We start from the raw sequence: 20,511 nt of genomic DNA, 5'->3' as shown, positions 1-20,511 counted from the left end.
GTGAAAACAATCAGGGATAACGAGAAGGGAGGAGACAGAGAGTGCACATGTGAGAGACAAAAGGTAAACAAACAAAAAGTGCAGTCGATCAAACCGGAATCCTGACAGTACCCCCCCAAGGCCGGCACTAGATGGGCCTGGGAGGGGACTCACCCTGTCGTCGGCGGAGGTCCTCGATCAAACCGGGATCCAGAATGTCCCGAGCCGGTACCCAACACCTTTCCTCCGGACCGTATCCCTCCCAGTCCACAAGATACTGAAAACCTCTGCCCCTGCGGCGAACATCTAGTAACTTCCTGACCGAATAGCCAGGAGTACCATCCACTAGTAGAGGGGCGGGGGGGTTGGGTGCAGAGACGGGGGGATTAATGGAGGCAAAAATCACAGGTTTAACCTTGGATACATGGAAACAGGGTGAACCCGACCAAGAGAGAGAGGTAACTTAAGCTTAACTGTCACTGGACTGACGACCTTGACAATACTGAATGGCCCAAGGAATCGCGGAGCAATCTTACGAGATAACTCGCGGAGAGGCAGATCCTTGGAAAAAAGCCAAACCTTTTGTCCACAGACATAATGAGGAGGAGGTCGCCGGTGATGGTCAGCCGCAGCTTTGGTTCATCTGGAGCTTTGTAATAAGAGTGTTCTAACTCTCCTCCAAGTGCGTTTGCACCTTTGGACAAAAGCTAGAGCAGACGGAACCGCTGCATCGGGTTCCTGTGATGGGAACAGGGGAGGTTGAAAACCGATAGAGGCTTCAAACGGAGACAGATTAGTCGAGGAAGCGGGGAGAGAATTATGAGAGTACTCGACACAGGGAAGCTGTAGGCACATTGAGTTCGGATAACGGGACGACAGACAGCGGAGCGTACGACCGAGATCCTGATTAGCCCCTTCACATTGTCCGTTGGTCTGCGGATGATAACCAGAAGACAAGCTGGCGGTGGCGCCGATCTGTTCACAAAACTCCTGTAAGAATCGCGAGATGAACTGAGGACCCCTATCTGAAAACACGTCAGTTGGAAGACCATGTAAACGAAAAACGTGATTGATCAGAACCTGAGCCATCTCTTTGGCAGAAGGGAGTTTGGGCAATGGAATGAAATGGACCGCTTTAGAGAAATGATCCAACACAGTCAAAATAACAGTGTTACCATCAGATGCTGGTAAGCCGGTGACAAAATCAAGGGCTATGTGAGACCAGGGGCGTGAGGGTATGGGCAATGGTTTAAGCAGACCAACGGGTGGTTGATGAGAGGCTTTATTACAAGCACAAACCTGACAGGCTAATACAAACTGTCTGACGTCAGAACCCATAGCGGGCCACCAAAAATGTTGAAGTTCTCCGAACTCAAGGTTGGCCGACAAACCTGGATTCGTGACACCACAGGACAACATCGGAGCGTACCGCCTCCGGAACTCACAGACGACCCACCGGACACCCCTCTGAAACTTCCACCCCTCGTCCAGCCTCCCTCACCCCCTGTTCGATGCCCCAGATGATAGCCCCGACCACCCTCCCCTACGGGAAAATGGTCTCGGAACGCTCGGACTCTGAGCCACCGAACAGACGGGAGAGAGCAGCGGGTTTGACGTTCTTAGAACCAATTACGTTCTTGACGTTCTAAACGCCTTACTGCTCTTACCGCCACTAAACTTACTTTAGTGGAGGTAAGAGCAGTAAGGGGTTTAGTGATCTGACCAAAATATCTGATGAAACGCCGGTAGAAATTGGCGACACCCAGAAATCGCTGTAAATCCTTACGCGTGTCGGGTAATGGCCAATCAGCGACCACCTTGATCTTAGCAGGATCGGGACAAATCTCTCCAGCAGCAATAACAAAACCCAAGAACGTAACCGACTCCTTGTGGAATTAGCACTTCTCTGCCTTAACAAATAACTGATTTTCCAATAACCGTTGTAAGACTAGGCGAACATGTTGGGTGTGTACCTGCATAGAAGAGGAGAAGATGAGAATGTCATCTAGATACACGAAGACAAATTTGTTAATCATGTCTCCCAACACTTCATTTACCATAATCTGGAAGACAGCGGGAGCGTTCGCTAGGCCGAATGGTAAAACGGAGTATTCCCAGTGTCCCGAAGGGGTATTAAATGCTGTCTTCCACTCATCACCCTCCTTAGTGCGCACCAAGTGATTAGCGTTGCGCAGATCTAACTTGATGAAGACACAAGCTGCCTGTAGTAATTCGAAGGCAGTAGACATTAAAGGTAAAGGGTATTTATTCTTAACAGTAATGTCGTTTAACCCTCTATAATCAATACAAGGGCGAAGGGAACCGTCTTTCTTCTTAACAAAAAAAACCTGCCCCAGTGGGGGAGGAGGAGCTGCGAATGAGACCGGCGGCAAGAGCTTCGTTAATGTACTTATACATAGCCTCTCGTTCAGAACCAGAAAGGGAAAAAACACGACCCTTAGGCGGACAAGTACCTGAGAGGAGTTTGATTTCACAATCATACGATCGGTGAGGAGGTAGGGACGTAGCTCAAGCCTTACTGAACACCCGGTGAAGATCAGAGTACTCCGCCGGGACCCCTGAGACATCTACCACAGGAATCTGTAAAACAGGACAAACAGGACCAGAAGGGGCAGGACCAAGACAAGACAATGACCAGGACAGGACAAGACTATTCTGCCAATCAACGTGAGGATTATGTTTGGTTAACAACGTAAATGCAGAAAAATTCTCAGAGAGAGGCACAGCAGGGATGCCCCAAGACTCAGCTAGAGAAATGTCCATGAAACTCGCCTCGGCACCGGAATCCAGCAAAGCCTGAGAGTGAAACACATGGTTATCATGATGGAGGGAGACAGCCAGTAAGGTCCGAGATCCGAGAGAAGAGTTGATCTGAGAAACGCTCACCGATACTCTCGGAGCTACCGGCGGGCAGACCCTTTTAACGGACAGTTCAGAGCCTTATGCTCCGGTTTATCACAGTAGAGACATAGGCCGCTGATGAGATGATGTTGTTTTACCTCTGCGGTAAGCCGGAGCCGACCCAGTTGCATTGGCTCTACTGAGGAGGGAGATGGTGTAGGGGTGTCGTCACTTCCACACAGTGAGGGGTCGGAGGAAAGATGTAGAAAAGAGTGACGAACCCTCCTCTGCCGGTGACGAGCCTCGACTTGGAGAGCCAGATCGATGGCAGCCTCCAGGGAGACGGGAAGGTCATGAGACACGATTTCATCCTGAATTCTTTCACCAAGACCTCTTAAAAATTGAGCTTTCTGAGCTGCGTCGTTCCACCCGCTAGACACGGCGAGGGTCCGAAAATCTATCGCGTTATCTGTCACAGATGATCTCCCCTGGACGAGGTGGGTAAGTTCGGCCGCAGCTAGATCACCCTGTACTGACCAGTTGAAGAGTTTGATGATCTCAGAGCAGAAAGACTCGAAAGACACACAACAGGGGTGTTTAGCGTCCCAAAATGCCATTCCCCAGTCCCGCGGTCTGCCAGTTAGAAGAGAGAGGAGATATGCTACTTTAGAAGACTCTGCAGCATATCTCCAAGGCTGGAGCCCGAAAACAAGGGAGCACTGAGATAAGAAGGCTCTGCAAGTCTTGGTGTTTCCATCATAGTTGGGCGGGTTAACTGCCTGGGGTTCTCTGTCAAATCCGCTGGTACTCAAAGCTGATGATGTGGATGCTCCTCTCTCCCCGATGACCTGAGCCACCTGTTCCAATCTGTTGTGGATCTCAGTAAGTCGACCAGATAGCAGCTGAAATCATGAGAAGCCTCCGTAAGTAAAGAGGAGTGCTGGTCTAATCTTGCCCCTTGCTGGACCAAAGCCGCTTGTACAGAATCCTCATTTGCAGACTCCATGTGTGGCGCGTTCGTTCTGTAAGGAACAAGACTGGGGAATCTGATGCAAATAAGATTTTTTTGAAAAGAGCAGGTAGCGAGAAACAGAGCAAAACTCCACACAGATCTCAGATGTACTATAACACAAAAGTCACTCAGGTATCAGTAATCCACAAAGGGTCTCGGGGTGTACTTTAACACAATCGTTACTCGGTTTGGCGGTAATTCACAATGGGTCTCGGGTTGTTCTTTAACACAATCGTCACTCGGTGTGCGGCAATCCACGATGGGTCTTGGGGTGTTCTTTAACACAATCGTCACTTGGTTTGCAGTAATCCAAAAAGCGCTCAACCGGATCCAGTCTAAAAGCAAAACACACCGGTGAGCAAGGAAGAGAGAGAGACAAAGTACACAGGATGGCACAGTACCGAGAGAGCACAAAGAAGTCAGCTCTAGTCTGAAGGCGAGACACTCTGACTGCGGGTGAGGGAAAACATCCACGAGGATATAATCCGCTAAGAGGAGGAGACCAACCGAGAAACGAAAGAGCAGGAGAGAGGACACGCGATCCGAGGGCTTCACACAGATCTCAGCTGAGTCCTGGATGTGAAACAAAAGGAATAAACAAAACAAAGACCAACAAAAACAAGAGCCTATCCACACACGGCAACGAGCCCCCGGAGGAAACCAACGAGCACGCAAGGAGAACAGAACAACTGGACATTAAATAGAGAGAGACAAACGCAAGACAGCTGTGAAAACAATTAGGGATAACGAGAAGGGAGGAGACAGAGAGTGCACACGTGAGAGACAAAAGGTAAACAAACAAAAAGTGCAGTCGATCACACCGGAATCCTGAGAGTACCATTAACATTACCCAGAATACATTTTAGTGGCCCGCTGGTCTGTCTGCAAAATCACTAAAACTTCACATCAACTTCCCACTGGTTTGTTACAGCCACTTCCCATTCCTCAATGACCCTGGTCTCATATAGCTATGGACTTTGTCATGAATCTGCACAAATCCAACAATCATACAGTCATTTTAACAGTCATTGATCGTTTCTCTAAAGCCTGCCATCTTGTCCCCTTGCCCAAACTACCTACAGCCTTTGAAACTGCCAATACTTTTTGGAACTATGTGTTTCACTTTTATGGACTGCCCAAACACATTGTTTTCGACAGGGGGCCCCAGTTTACATCCCACTCTGGTCTGCCTTCTTTAAACAGCTCCACATTAATATCAATTTAACTTCAGGTTACCATCCACAAGCCAACGGTCAGACAGAGATTACACCAAGAACTCACACGCTTTCTTCATTCATATTGTCACCAGAACCAAGCAGACTAGAGCAGATACCTCATGTGGGCAGAATATGCACAACACTCACTTGTCAAACCCACTGGTCTCACAAGATTCAAATTTATAGTGGGATTTCACCCACCTTTCTTCCCATTGTCCGGTGAACCCTTAGAGCTACCTTATTGTAAACAGTTGTTAGAGCTACCTGCTGTGAGAAACATGGAACGAAGCACATCACTATCTTCAAAGAGCCATCAGAAGACAGAAAATTCAAGCAGATCGACACAGCAGAGCCAACCCTGATTATCAGCCTGGACAATGGGTATGGTTATCCACCCGAGTCATCCACCCCCAGCTTCTCTGCACAAAACTCAGTCCCAGATATGTGGGTCCATTTAAAATCATTAGTCAAATTACCCCTGTATCATTTAGATTGGCATTACCCCCCACTTACCGTATTTCTCCCACTTTTCATGTGTCTCTGCTGATAGCCCGCTGGTGATCCGAGAGGGGAGCGAGAGGAGGCAGCCGGTCCATCAGGTCCACCGCCCCTGCTGATCGGGGGCGAGGAGGCTTACCAAGTCCATGATCTCCTTGATTCCAGATGCCGGGGAGGTACCTTACAATATTTGGTCAACTTGGAGGGGTACGGCCCTGAGGAACGCTCTTGGAAAAGGGCGGGGGACATCCTTGACCCTTCACTCACCTCTGAGTTCCACAGAAATCACCCAGACAAACCGGCTCTTCGACCTCGTGGAAGACCCGGTGTCGCACGCATTCTAGCTTCAGGAGCCGCTCGCAGGGGGGGCTCTGTCATGAATGAGGCGCCTGCTCCACCTTCTGATTGCCACCAGAGGGAGCCATCCCCCGATTATTGGTATTCCATTCGGACTACATTTCCCACAACTCACATACTGGAACTGATTACACTGCCACCTGAGGCTCATTACAAACTGCCTATTCAAGCTTCACTTATACTTTACCTAAGTGCAAAGTCTTGATTTCCCACGGCTGTCACTACCGAGCGTTTATCCTGTCTGTTCATTCCCGGTTTGTTGTTTTGATCTGTTTGTCTGGATGTTGTGATTGCTTGCTGCCTGACCTGACCTCTTGCCTGTTTATTGCTATGATACTTGCCTATCCAACATTGTTGTGTTTGCTGGCGTTGACCCTGACCTGTCTGTCTACGAGTATTACTAATAAAGGCCTGCAAATGGATCCTTAGCCTCACAGTGCATCCTTAAACTTATTCAACAGCCATCACAAAAACAAATCTCAAACAAAAATGAATAATTACTAACTACTGTAGTCAGCATTTTTTTGTGCTTTCTTTAGTTAAACTAGATACAGATAGCTTAGTGTGCACTATACTGTTACAAGTTTGGAACTCAGATTATAGGATTGCCATGAAAACACTGTCCCTAAAGCATTATGTGAAACAATGTGTCCCGCATATATCTGTTAATATAAGAATGATTTCATTGTTTTTAAAAAATCTTGACTTTACTGATTCATTAGTCTTTTCTCTTTGATTTGAACTATTTATAATAGCCTCTTTATTTCCGTGTGCATCTTATTGTGACAATTATTGATAAACACACCACTTATCTTCTGACTTCACAGAAAGAACTTCCTGAAATGTCTGCCTTTCAAGCTCAAATGTTAGTTTATTTTTTCAACACATTCAAGATCGAATGAGCCAAAATGAAAGAATATAACATTAAATCTTCTGTTTCTTTAGGCTCTGAATTAAGTAACTTTGGCTAATACAAACTCACACCTGACAAAAAACACCCTGACTTTTTCTGGCTGACAGGCCATGTTTTTGATAAAAAGAACAGTGATGTGGCTGAAATCGTCTGTACTGTCACTAATGCTGGAATTTTGTCAGTGTGCTGGACTAGAGCGGTCTCTCGTGCGAGACGCTGAGATCACATGTTTGCGCATTCTGAATTGAAGCAGGCCAAGATCAATTAAAAACGTATATCATTGCGCAGGCCAGATTTGGCCCGGGGGCCTTGTAATTGAAACATGTGCACTGGAGTGAAAGCTTATTACTTTCGAAAACTATTTTTAATCACTATTATTTTATATTAGTTCAATAGCTGTTGTTAGTTTAGTTTTTCTAGTTTTTATTTTTGTATTATTTTATTTCAGTTTACAAAATATTTGTATCCATCGCTTTCGTTCTAGTTTTAGCTTACAAAAATAACCCTGCAGTTTTCTCTGTAAACAAACTACCTTTCCAGCTCCAAGTTTTACACAAACTCAGAAAGAAAGGATTTAACCATGTTTATAGCTCAACAGGAAGAATGTCTGCATTCAGAATATAAATAAAAAGTTCAGAATTTCATTTACATAAACTCACCTTGAGTTTCCTTCTGGCATTGAATTTCTTCAAACATTCAACAGTCTCCTGTCTATGCATGCAAGATGCAACAGTGGAGCGATGCTGAAATCACATAGAGGGGAATCATGAAATATAGCAAGGTTTATTTTGTATGGCTTTGAAATGACTGATGACTTTTTAATAGCATCAGATGACAGGAAGATTACCAGTAAATAACAACTTAATTACAGAAAGCTAATGTATGGTTTTAGAAGACCTGGATAATTGTACTTGTACTTTCAGGATTCTTTTCTAATAAAAAGCTTTACTCACATTTCACTTGCATTATATAGAAAAGAGTGACCATAATATACTTAAAAATAAAATATACATAAAAATTTGTGCAACATGAGGGTATGTAAATAATGATTCAATAGTGAGTAAATTAATTTGCTGACAAAATAACAAAATTTAAAGGCATTATAGACAATAATATAAATAGAAATGAGAAAATATTCTTCAGTTGTGAACTCACTGAAATCCATGGGTGCTTTAGTGCATCTGCAGCAGTGATGCGTTTGGATGGATTCATAGTCAACATCTTATTAATTAGATCTTTTGCCTCAGGGGTCACTGTGTCCCACTCAGGTGATGGAAACTGTGGATGCAGTAAATTAACCAAATATGATGATCTATGAATCAGTTATGCTGGTAAGATGTTATAAATTGTTATAATTTGATATCATTAATAAGTTATTAAAATGATTTGACTTACATCATAGGCCCCCGCTTTAATTTGCTGATAGAGTCTATGTTGGTCTTCATCCCAGAACGGTGGGTAGCCAACGAGCAGTATGTAGAGAATCACTCCTAAAGTCGAAAATGAGATTAAAGTGTCAAATAAGGTTTCCCAGGAGCCCTTTTATTTAAAATTGACTTTACAATGCTATACTAACAAATGCACTGTTTGCATTGTTCAAAATCACTACCCTTTTGTGTTGTTCTTGGCTGAAAACATTCACAAAATTAAACAGCCCTAAAAGTTTAGATTAATATGTTTTCACTTTTTTGCATAAATCTGTCAATCAACCTCATGATCAAAACTACTAAATGTTTACAAAAATTCCATGATTTTAGTGATGTCACTGATTTAGGGAAAAACAAACAAAGTGAATGTATTATGGACTGGATTTTTTGTGTACCTTTTATCACATTCTTGGGCATGTCAAAGATTAGTAAAAATATTGGTTTTGATGTATTGTTCGTTTTTGTGCAGTATCAGATTTATTTATTTTTTCTCCCTTATTTATTTTTTGGGCTGTTTTTGCTCCATTGACTTCCATTATGATGACATTTTTTGATTGCAAAGCCATGACACAACATAGTCATGCATTCTTGATTGTTGGTGGTTTTTACTTTTGCAAAGAGGAACTGTTGATCACCATGTGGTACTATTAACCCTTTAGTAGGCCTGTGCAAAAACAATGTACCAACCAGAATGCAAGCTTTGAGTAATATGAAGTATAACAGCATATTGTTGTGTGTGTTTTCAATTTCCATTCAGTATTATTTTATTATCAATATTAAGTCCTGATTAAGTGCCTCTTAAACCCCTCAACACTACACTTTATAATCCATAACTAAGTTGTTAAGAACAAAAAATAAATGTGCGATGGAGCTCATCTGTGGCTGCATGTATTTGTGCTGCGCATATCAGAATGTTTAAGCCTAACCCTTATATATATATAATTGCTTTTCTGATCTGTTTACATGGATTTTAAAACCAAATAATGTCTTTGTTTCACTTGGAATGACCACTCATCATGTGGTTTAACCAGTGGCGAACTGAGACAGTAATTCAGCCTGGGAATTCCGCCACCCTGTTCATGTAATCAACAAGACTTGCTAATCTTGTAGGCTAATATTATTAGTTTATATAACAGGTACACTGTAAAAAGTTGACAGAACTTGCAGCTTATGAATTTGTTCATGTAACGTAACATCTTACATTTTTACTCTTTCGATTAGTTTGGAGTTGTAATTTTTTTATAGTATATAATAAAATATTTTTGCTTGAATCAGTTAACCCAATCTAGGCGTTCAATGTTTATAAACATTGAAGGGGTCTATAGTAACATACAGTAGTACCGACTTCATGAATTTCTTTACTAACAAAATTACGGTTATTAGGGAAAACATCGTAGCTACGCAAACAGCCACCACTATATCCAGTAGTACATATAATACTAGATTATACTAGACGCTGAGAGACGAGTGACGCTGAGAGACGAGTGACGCTGAGTCGAAAGCCCGGAGCTCCGTTGAGCTTATCAGCTAAATCCGATCTTATTCCTATCTATATAATATAAGTTATTAGTTTATCTTAGGAATACTTTACCTTGATGATTACTGAATTGTATTACTAAGCGAAACTATTTTATCACTAGTAACACCTAGTGTTTGCATATAGCCTGCTAGCATCCCCATTCGGTGCCGGCTAAAGCTAGCATTTATTACCGTCTGTTTACTGTAAACCTGCCTTTGTTGGCGATCTAATGGCGGATTCATCCGATGTATGCTTTTCTGACCTGTCCACACCAGATCGGGAAGCTGTGAAGTTGGTGCTGCCTGGCCTTCGCAGAGTCAGCGTGCCTCACATCACCCTGGCCACAGACGTTCGCAGTTGACCGAGGCGTGCTGCGAGCAAGCACCCGTCGCGATGCAGCTTCACGGACCATGTTCGGGTGAACGGAGACGCCATCGCCCAGCATGAAAACGTTAAGACTCCGCTTGTTATTGTAACCTGCACTACTTGCCACATGTACAGTTTAGCTTCATCCGTCAGCATATAGGGTTTTACATGTGCTAAGTGTATTGAAGTAGTAAGGCTGACGGAAAAGGTTGCAGAACTAGAAGCGCGCATCTGAACGCAAGTTGAGCCTAGTAAGACCGCTAATGTTAATGTTACAAACACTGTTTCGGGTGCGCCTAGTGTTAAGCGTAATACACATGGCTCGGTTCCAACTTCAGAGTCAAGGCGGCTGACTAACTGGGTGACTGTCAGGCGGCATAGTCACATTCGGCACCCAAATCACGCTCCTGTAGTAATATCAAACAGATTTTCTCCACTCAGCAATACACCGGCTAAGACGTCTGTTAAAAGTGCCCTGGTTATTTGAGATTCAATTCTCCGAAACGTTAACATTGGTGCACCAGCCACCATAGTCGATTGTATACCGGGAGCCAGAACGTCTGACATTAGATCCAAACTTAAAGTGCTGGCTAATGCTAAGCGGAAGTTTTCTAAGATTGTTATTCACGCCGGCACGAATGACACCAGGCTCCGCCAGTCGGAAATCACCAAAGATACTATTAAGGAGATGTGTGAAATTGCAAAAACAATGTCAGACAATGTAATATGCTCTGGTCCCCTCCCCGCCTACCGGGGAGATGAAACACATAGTAGATTAGTGTCTCTCAATGGATGGATGTCAAAGTGGTGCCCTCAGCATAACATAGGGTTTATAGACAATTGGAAGCATTTCTGGGGAAGACCATTCCTCCTAACCCGAGATGGCCTTCATCCGTCATCGGAAGGAAGTGCTATACTCACTAGAAATCTGATCAATAGTCTTAATTCTGATATAGTCTGACTATCCAGGGCCCAGGTCAGGAAACAGACGGATCGGCTTAACCGTCCATCTGTTAGCTGCCGTGATATGTCTAGACCACTTATATCCCAGCACTTCGAGTCAATCTTACCGAAATATCAGCACATTTCAACTGTATCTGTTCCCCGAACAAATAAATACAGGGCACCGCTTGTTACATCTGGTACAAATCTGATTAAAATAAAATTAGAAAACAATACATTAACAGATGAATCTCGAATGTTAAAATTCGGCCTTCTTAACATTAGATCGCTTACCAATAAAGAACCTATTGTCAATGAAATAATTACAGACCAAAACTTAGATGTACTCTGTTTAACAGAAACCTGGCTTAAAGCAGACGACTACATTAGTTTAAATGAATCCACCCCACAAGACTATTATTATAAACACGAACCTCGATTAAAGGGGAGAGGGGGTGGTGTAGCTTCAATATACAACACAATTTTTAAAGTAAACCAAAAATCTGAGCTAAAATGTAAATCATTTGAAGTAATGTTGTTAAATATGGAAATAACTGATCGTAACCACAAACAGCTTTCTTTTGCTTTAGCGACAATCTATAGACCACCGGGCCACCATGCAGATTTCCTTAATGAAATAGCAGATTTCCTATCTGAGCTTGTAGTCACTGTAGATAAAGCTCTTATTGTTGGTGATTTTAATGTCCATGTGGATAACCCAAAAGACGCATTAGGACGTGCGTTTATAGATGTTCTAAATTCTCTCAATATTAGACAAAACGTGACAGGGCCAACGCATACTCGTAAGCACACATTAGACTTAATTCTGTCACTCTGACTCAATATTAATGACGTCGAAATATCACCTCAGAGTAATGCAGTTTCTGCCCATTAACTTGTGTCATACACTGTACTTCTAGATAGGATCACTCAATCCACAACATGCTACCGACTAGCCAGAACAATAATTTCCACCACTAAAGATAGCTTTATTAGCACTCTTCCAGACCTGTCCCAAATGAAACATGTAGCAGATAACTGTGACGATCTAGATATTGAAATAGAAAACCTAAACAATGTTTGTTCTAACACATTGGATGCCGTTGCTCCCATTCGAAAAAAGAGATTCAAAGAAAAAACGCCAGCTCCATGGTATGACCATCACACCGCAGCCCTTAAAAAGGCAGCTAGAAAAATGGAAAGAAATTATAGAAGCACAAAGTTAGAAGTATGGCGCGCAGCATGGAAACAGAGTGTTAAACACTACAGACAGGCTATTAAAACCGCCAGATCTACACATCTTAGCAAGCTTATAAATGAGAATCATAATAACCCTCGTTTCCTCTTTAGCACAGTTGCGAAACTGACTAGAAACAAAGAACAAACAGAAACCAATAGTAAACTTCAACACAATAGTAACGACTTCATGGACTTCTTTTCTAACAAAATTTCGGCTATTAGGGAAAACATCGTAGCTACCCAGGCAGCCACCACTCTACCCATTAGTTCACTTAACACTAGACTACCATACGAACATCTTGATTCATTTAAACCTACTACAATAGATGAGCTCTCTAAACTAGTCACATCCTCCAAATCATCGTCCTGTATATTAGACCCCGTTCCCACAAAACTACTTAAAGAAGTATTCCCTGTAGTGTCAACCCCGGTTCTAAATATCTTTAACTCATCGCTAGAAATAGGATACGTTCCAACAGCTTTCAAACTAGCAGTTATTAAACCGCTGATTAAAAAACCACAGCTTGACCAAGGAGAACTTAATAACTTTAGACCAATCTCAAATCTCCCCTTTCTTTCGAAAATATTAGAAAAGGTAGTGGCAAGCCAGTTACGCACATTCTTGACAAATAATAGTACATATGAAAAGTTCCAATCAGGATTCAGGCCCCACCATAGCACAGAGACAGCGTTGCATAGAGTTACAAATGACCTCCTATTAACATCTGATCGTGGTGAAATCTCAATTCTTATATTACTAGACCTTAGTGCAGCCTTTGACACAATAGATCACAGAATCTTACTCAATAGACTAGAAAACTATGTTGGTATCAGTGGTCAGGCGCTAGCCTGGTTTAGGTCATATCTAACCAATCGATATCACTTTGTTTAAGTAAATGAGGAAGAGTCATATCACTCCCTGGTTAAATACGGTGTACCGCAGGGATCAGTTTTAGGTCCTATCCTGTTCTCGTTATACATGTTACCCCTAGGAGACATTATCAGGAAACATAACATAAGTTTTCACTGCTATGCGGATGATACCCAGCTTTACATCTCCTCGCATCCCAGCGAAACACACACGTTTTCTAAGCTAAAAGACTGAATTAGCGATGTTAGTGACTGGATGGCACATAACTTTCTTAAGCTCAACTCCAATAAGACAGAGGTACTTATTATTGAACCAAATCGCTACAAACATAATATGTCAGATTACAAATTGCACATAGATGGCTGTACTGTGGTGCCATCTTCCACGGTTAGGAACTTAGGTGTGATGTTCGACAGCAACTTATCCTTTGATAGTCATATCGCCAACGTCTGCTGCACAGCATTCTTCCATCTTAGAAATATCTCAAAAATATGCCATATACTGTCTACATCTGACGCAGAGAAGCTTATTCATGCTTTTATGACCTCTAGAATAGACTATTGTAACTCGCTACTGCAAGGGTACTTACTCGATCTAAGAAGTATGACCACATAAGCCCAATTCTGGCATCTTTACACTGGCTACCAGTTAAATATCGCATCCAATTTAAAATATCACTAATCCCCTACAAAGCTTTAAATGGCTTAGCACCCTCATATCTTAGAGAATTACTATCAGAATACAATCCATCACGCACACTACGGTCGCAAAATTCTGGCCTATTGATTATCCCTAGACTATCAAAAGTGTCTAAAAGTGGAAGATCCTTTTCCTACTTAGCCCCTAAGCTCTGGAATGATTTACCAACCGATGTCCGAGAATCAGACACAGTCGATCATTTTAAATCTAGACTTAAAACTTTTCTCTTCAACAAAGCATTCCCATAATTTGTCTAGTAAAGGTTCTTAACTCGCAATAGTTATTTTCACGGAACAAAGCACTCACGGTCATAACACAGACCAACCAAATAAATAAATAAAAACATTTTCTGCATGAACACTTAAAATGAATTGCATTAAATAGTTTGCCACCGTTTGCCACTGAACCTGCATTAACGACGACAGTGGGGCTTCCGGCCTTAGTCAAACGGTTTGGCACGTATGGTTGGGTTGCGATTTTGGTGCTTTCGTGTGTCTTGTGAATAGTATGCCATACAGACCCGTTTGCCACTGAACCTGCATTAACGACGACAGTGGGGCCTCCAGCCTTAGTCAAACGGGTTGGCACGTATGGTCGGGTTGCGATTTTGGCGCTATCGTAAGTCTTATGAATAGTATGCCATACAGACCCGTTTGCCACTGAACCTGCATTAACGACGACAGTGGGGCCTCCAGCCTTAGTCAAACGGGTTGGCACGTATGGTGGGGTTGCGATTTTGGCGCTATCGTAAGTCTTATGAATAGTATGCCATACAGACCCGTTTGCCACTGAACCTGCATTAACAATGACAGTGGGGCCTCCAGCCTTAGTCAAACGGGTTGGTATGTATGGTCGGGTTGCGTTTTTCGCGCTTTCGTGTGTCTTGTGAATAGTATGCCATACAGACCCGTTTGCCACTGAACCTGCATTAACGACGACAGTGGGGCTTCCGGCCTTAGTCAAACGGGTTAGCACGTATGGTCGGGTTGCGATGTTTTTGGCGTTTTCTCCTGGTCCTGTAAATGGTATACAATATAGACCCGTTTGCCACTGAACCTGCATTAACGACGACAGTGTGGCTTTAGGCCTTAGTCAAACGGGTCGTCAGGTTTCATTTTCTCTTAAAAGATCGGAAGGTGACCCTTATTTACCATATATACCCTCGCATTGGGCCCCCAATTTGCTAAATCCTCAACTGTGGATAACATAATTATGCCGCAATAGTTAGTCTGTCTGGAACTAAGCTGAGTTAAACCACATCACTGTGTGACACTTCAATACATATGAACGGCCGCTACGCTAATACGATTTTGTTTTTCTCTCCCTGTCTCGTCCTCGACCCGAGGACAACGAGACAAACAGACCCAGTCCCGGTAGATGTGAAAGTCGGCACACCTCTGATCTACTGGCCGTCCTTCAACGTTATGCCCAGCTGATGCCTGACCAACGATCACCGGCAGAACCGCTTAATCTCCGCTAAATCTCCTTATCCGTTCTCCCAGGTGTTTTTCCCTCCTAGGACTTATTTTTCCTCGGATAAAATCCCGGGGTTTTTTTTCTCCTAGGGGGTTTTTCACCCCGGGGAGGCAGCCTTTTTGGGCTTTACCTAGCTTCCTCTTCTATACGTTGCTTTAGTAATACGTGCACTTATAATATTGAGTCATAGCTGCAGCAAATTTAACTGCTCATGCTATCATGTATTTTGTTGTGCTATCTGTCGTTTTTCTGTGCTTTTCACTGCTTCTATTTATGTAAAGCTGCTTTGAAACAATTGACTCTTGTGAAAAGCGCTATATAAATAAAATTGAATTGAATTGAATTGAATTTTCCCTCCTATGATTTTTTTCCTCCCAGGCCAAAAAAAGTGAAAAAGTGAAAAGTTTATTCATAAGCCACTGTATTTTGCTACTTATGTTTTCTGTTGATTTATCTGTGTTTTCCCCTGCTTCTATTAATGTAAAGCTGCTTTGAAACAATCATGATAAGTGCTAAATAAATATATATGGTGACTGATGATAATTGTTGGCAGGTATGCTGATGAAAATGACGATCAGGTAAGGGAGATTGAGGGATCATGGGCAGGGTTCTAAATTAACTTTTTTGACCACCAGCCAATGTGGCTGGTAACTTTCTAAAGTTAACAGCCAATCAGCATTTCCACTAGCCAAATTTTTTCCGGTGAAAATAAGAAAAATGATGAGTGCCACTGAATGCAACAATGATTCGTTTTTTCTTTCGCATACATGCGACAATCCTGACAAAACATGACAACATTTTCATGATCAAACATAAACTTTCTTCATTTCTCTGTCGATAGACATAAAGCTTTGCACAGGCCCCCCATTTTTTGCTGACTTTTTTTGAAAGCCTGCTATGTGCAAGAAGTGTGCAACACTTCTATACAATGTCCTTTGCTTAACCCACTATTCTACAGTGCAACAGGTACTGCGAAAGATAAATATGTATTTAAAAACATTTAAGTATAATCTTCATCATACCTAACATTATTAACATGTTTGGAGGCATAAATGGCATAAAATGTTTGGTAATAATGACAGCATGGAAATATTTTCTACATTTTATACATGATAGCAATGATTAATAACTTATTTACAATAATCTTTTTATGACTGCTATACTACATAATCTCAGTCAGAGTTACTGCTAACTGTTTATGTAGTGTCCTAGAGTTAAATATTAGTAAACTAAATATTAATTACATATCTGAAAATATAAAACAGTATAATACATACATCTGTGGATTTTCTCAGCAACAATGCAATCCTATAGACTTCACAAAAGGCTTTCCTGAGATTTTTCCTCTAATGTTTGAGACCTGACAGGGTGAGGATGTTTGTCTTACCTCCCTTAAACTCATAATCTCTCCTTTCTGCTTCTCTTTCCCTGATTTGCACAAACCATTTCTGATGTCCATCTACAGAAGCCAATAATGATAGAGTCAAAATAAGATAAGCATTATTATTCAGAAACTTACTTCTCGTCATGTTTTCATAATTACTCACTTGCGTGGGTCCCCTTTTGGATGCAGTTGCACGTGCGGATGAACGCAAAGACGCGCGTGGACATGGATACATGCGTGCACGCGTCAGTGCGACTGCTTCGTCGCTTTTACAAGAGTAAATTGGGTAACTACATTGCATATAGATCTGTTTTTGCCGCTTTTATCTTTGTAAAAAAAGATTTACACTGGGGCATGTGCCCCAGTAAAGGGGTCTGGCGACACCCCTGTCTTTAGTCTATCGTCCCTGCTCTGCCCATTCGTTCTCCTTCTTCCTTTAGTTTTCTGATGGACGCGCTCAGTTCGTTTCCACGGTTTCTCGCACTGGTTTCGATGTAAACTGCGCCCAGCCAATTGGCGTACCTTCACCAACATCATCACATAGAATTACGGCACAGTGTTCATGGGAAATGTAGGAAGTACTGCCAGACGGATAAATGACAGAGAACAGAGCTTTATGTATCATGCATGCAATGCCTCATGCATCACCGGCCAAACTGGCTAGTAAGTTTTTATTAATTTAGAACCCTGATCATGGGAAATAAAGTCCAGATAGTGAATACAGGGGAAAAACATGAGGGCACAGACAATGGGGTTGTGACAGTACTCCCCCTCCCGGGAGGTGCATCCTCACGCCTAAAAAGGAGCAAAGTACTACCTGTGAGGGGGGTGGGCATCCTGGAGGCTTGGACTGGATATGGAAACCTCCAGGATGGTCCAGATGAACTGGGGTTAACCTGGTGCTGCCTGCACTAGTGGCCACAGGGGTGCAGGCAGGACGGGAGGTTCCGGAGGCACTGGCAGGACAGGAGGTGCCAGCAGGACATAAGGCGCTGAAGGCGCGGGCAGGACACCAACGGTCAATGTTCCCTCTAATTTTTTTCAGCACTGAGCAAATTATTTTTTTTCTGAGCACACATTTCAGTACTGTGAGGAATTCGCAACCACACGACCTGCCGAAAATGAACACGAGCCTGCGTTAACCATAGGAGATTCAAAGAGATGACAATGTAGCGTGTAACGGGGTTTAGTGTATACACACATAATGTTCAATGTGGGCCTGTGTATAAATCCCAATACATGTAATTAACACTCTCTTTGAATTTACCAGGTACCTGGGTTTAGCAGATTGAACCGTTCACCTCAAGCTGAAAATCAGTTCTCATATACTACAGTGCAAATAAATAAATAAATAAAATACTTGTAAAAGTGTAACACTGTTTCATTTTGTTTGTAATCCAAATTCATGATTCACTTAAATGACTCAGTTGGGTTGAATTCATGAATCAATTGATTCGGTTCAAAGGACCGTTTGTTCCTTTATATAGTTCAAATAGTTCAGTTCAAAGTCAGTTTCCTTTAAAGAAAATCCAAGAAAATACGGAAAATGAATTTTCAGCGAATTCACGTCCTAGTAGTTGTCCGAAACAAAAAGGAAAAATATCCTCCTACCAGTTCTGATGAATTCAAAGCACAGCTCTGGTTGGCTCGCCTTTTTGTATACACCTTCACTTAATTGTCTCGCGTGTCCAAGATGGAGCAGGAGAACTTTACAGATGTTCGCAATTCTCACAAAAAAACCCAGCCTTGTAAAAACACAAGGCAGAACAGTAATTAATCTTCAGTTCAACAGATTTATCAATAAGCATCATGTAAACATTTCAAATAACAACCTAACTCAGGGTTTCAACACTTATTGAACATATTGACACTTAAAATTTTATTTTTTAATCACATTTACGTTACTTGACTGTTAACTTTCAAATGTAAATAGCTTCAGCTCGTTCATTATATACAAACGGCCAATGTAAACAAACTAATAAAACTCATAGTTTGCTGCCAAATTTGCAACACTTATGCCACAATGTCAAGTTAATATTTAGAATATAACTCACCAAAGCATACATTTTAACTTCTTATTTAAAAGAAGAAGTTCATTCGCAGTGTTTTGATGCTCTGTGATTCTGCATCTGCCTCCGTTCTAATTCTCTATTTTGCTCTCTCCTCACTCTAGCGACAGCTTTTCCAAGTTATCGCATCACTTCAGGAATCCAATAATTTGTTTTAAATCACTGTTTTGAATCTGAACTTTTTCCTCTTAATAAATATTTTAGTTTCTTGAGATCGACCCGTGCAGCTGCTCATCTGGCTCGCTCTCACTCTGTGCTCGTGCGTGCTGGCAGCGTCACCTGTGTGAACTGAATGCGCTGCTACCATTGGCTCATAAAAGTGTCTGTCACCGTAGCAAGATCAGCGATTGGTTGAAAGTTTCTTCTCCTTCTAGAACACTCGCCTTCTCTCTCTCTTAATTCTTTTACAACAGCAAATGCATCAATGTTTATGTGCGGTCTGAAAAATGTGCGCGGTCTGACAAATCTATTGCGCGGCCACTTTGGCTGGCCTGCGCGGCCGCGCACGCGCGCAGCTTAGAGGGAACATTGCCAACGGTCACAGTGACCATGACTCTGAAGACAGGTAAGCACGAAGAGCTCACAGTCACTGCGACCATGGTGGTATGGCGCCCCCCCAAAAAATTATTTGGGACAGACAGAGTGTTCAGGGTATTTGGGAGCGGCCATCCTGGGCCGGGCAGAGAGATCAGGGAGCCCGAAAATGGCCATTTTGGGCTGGGCAGAGAGTTCAGAGAGCTCGGGAACGGCCATCTTGAGCTGGACAGATAGTTCAGGGAGCTCTGAGTCTCCAGCTCGCGGGGAACAGATAAGTGAGTCTTCATCTCGCGGGGATCAGAGGATCGAGTCTCCAGCTTGCGGGAAATAGAAAAGCAAGTCCCTGGCTCAGAGGAGCAAGTCTGCGGCTCAGAGGGAACAGAGGCAGGAATGGTGATGGCCATCTGATTAAGGGGTTTGCAGATCTCAGAGGTTCGAACCGGGCACTGGTGAAGGTAGGATGAGGTGAAAGGCACTCTGTGATGGCTATGGTGAACTGGAGGGCAGTTTCGGTTTGGGACTGGATCATTTACATGAAATTTGTTATCAGGAAAATATAAATCTTGAAATTAGAGCTGTTTAATTCACTTCACTTCACTGTCTGTTCCTAGGAACAGAAATTCATCTTCGATACTGGCACAATGTAACAGACAATACATAAACTCACAACACACACTTCAAGCAGCAAAATGAAACCATATACAGATAATACATAAAACCAAACATATAATAAAAACACGTTTAAATACTTTACCCAATAGTACATGCAATAGCAAATTTTAAATTAAGAGATTATTTAAAACTGTCACTGCTAGTGGAATAAATTATCTCTTGTAACATTCCTTTTTGCCATCGGCACCCTCAATCTCCGCCCCCGAGGGGAGAACCTCAAAGCAAACATTGAGTGGATGACTTTGATCCGAATATACAGTGATAGCTTTATCCTTCATAAAAGCTAAAAACAAATCTTGCATCGTACTCTGCCTCTGACCAATAATTTTACCAGCATCATTGATTACTTGTGTTAATTTACCTTTCTGTTTCACTTTTAGGGATCCAAACAATGATACAATATTGTATGTTAAAATACTCTCAATCATTGATCTGTAAACAATAGTTAAAACTCTCTTCTCAACATTGAAGT

At 42.4% G+C, this 20,511-nt stretch overlaps 1 protein-coding gene across 8 annotated transcripts in view; it reads right to left on the bottom strand.

Moving 5' to 3' along the window:
* The window catches only part of camk2a (calcium/calmodulin-dependent protein kinase II alpha), a 901,358-nt gene that overhangs the window by 462,436 nt on the left and 418,411 nt on the right, over positions 1–20,511 (bottom strand). For all 8 annotated transcript variants that reach the window (XM_065287693.1, XM_065287692.1, XM_065287695.1 and 5 more), the window contains 3 exons: positions 8,234–8,328; positions 7,994–8,116; positions 7,498–7,581 (listed from right to left, as the gene is read on the bottom strand). In XM_065287693.1, the coding sequence (XP_065143765.1) occupies positions 7,498–7,581; positions 7,994–8,116; positions 8,234–8,328 (302 nt within the window). The remainder of the gene's footprint in view (positions 1–7,497; positions 7,582–7,993; positions 8,117–8,233; positions 8,329–20,511) is intronic.

Source organism: Paramisgurnus dabryanus, chromosome 18 (assembly GCF_030506205.2).
Source record: "Paramisgurnus dabryanus chromosome 18, PD_genome_1.1, whole genome shotgun sequence".
Classification (NCBI taxonomy): Eukaryota; Metazoa; Chordata; class Actinopteri; order Cypriniformes; family Cobitidae; genus Paramisgurnus; species Paramisgurnus dabryanus.
The sequence above is the reverse complement of the archived record's forward strand: the minus strand, read 5'-3'. Positions and strand labels throughout refer to the sequence as shown.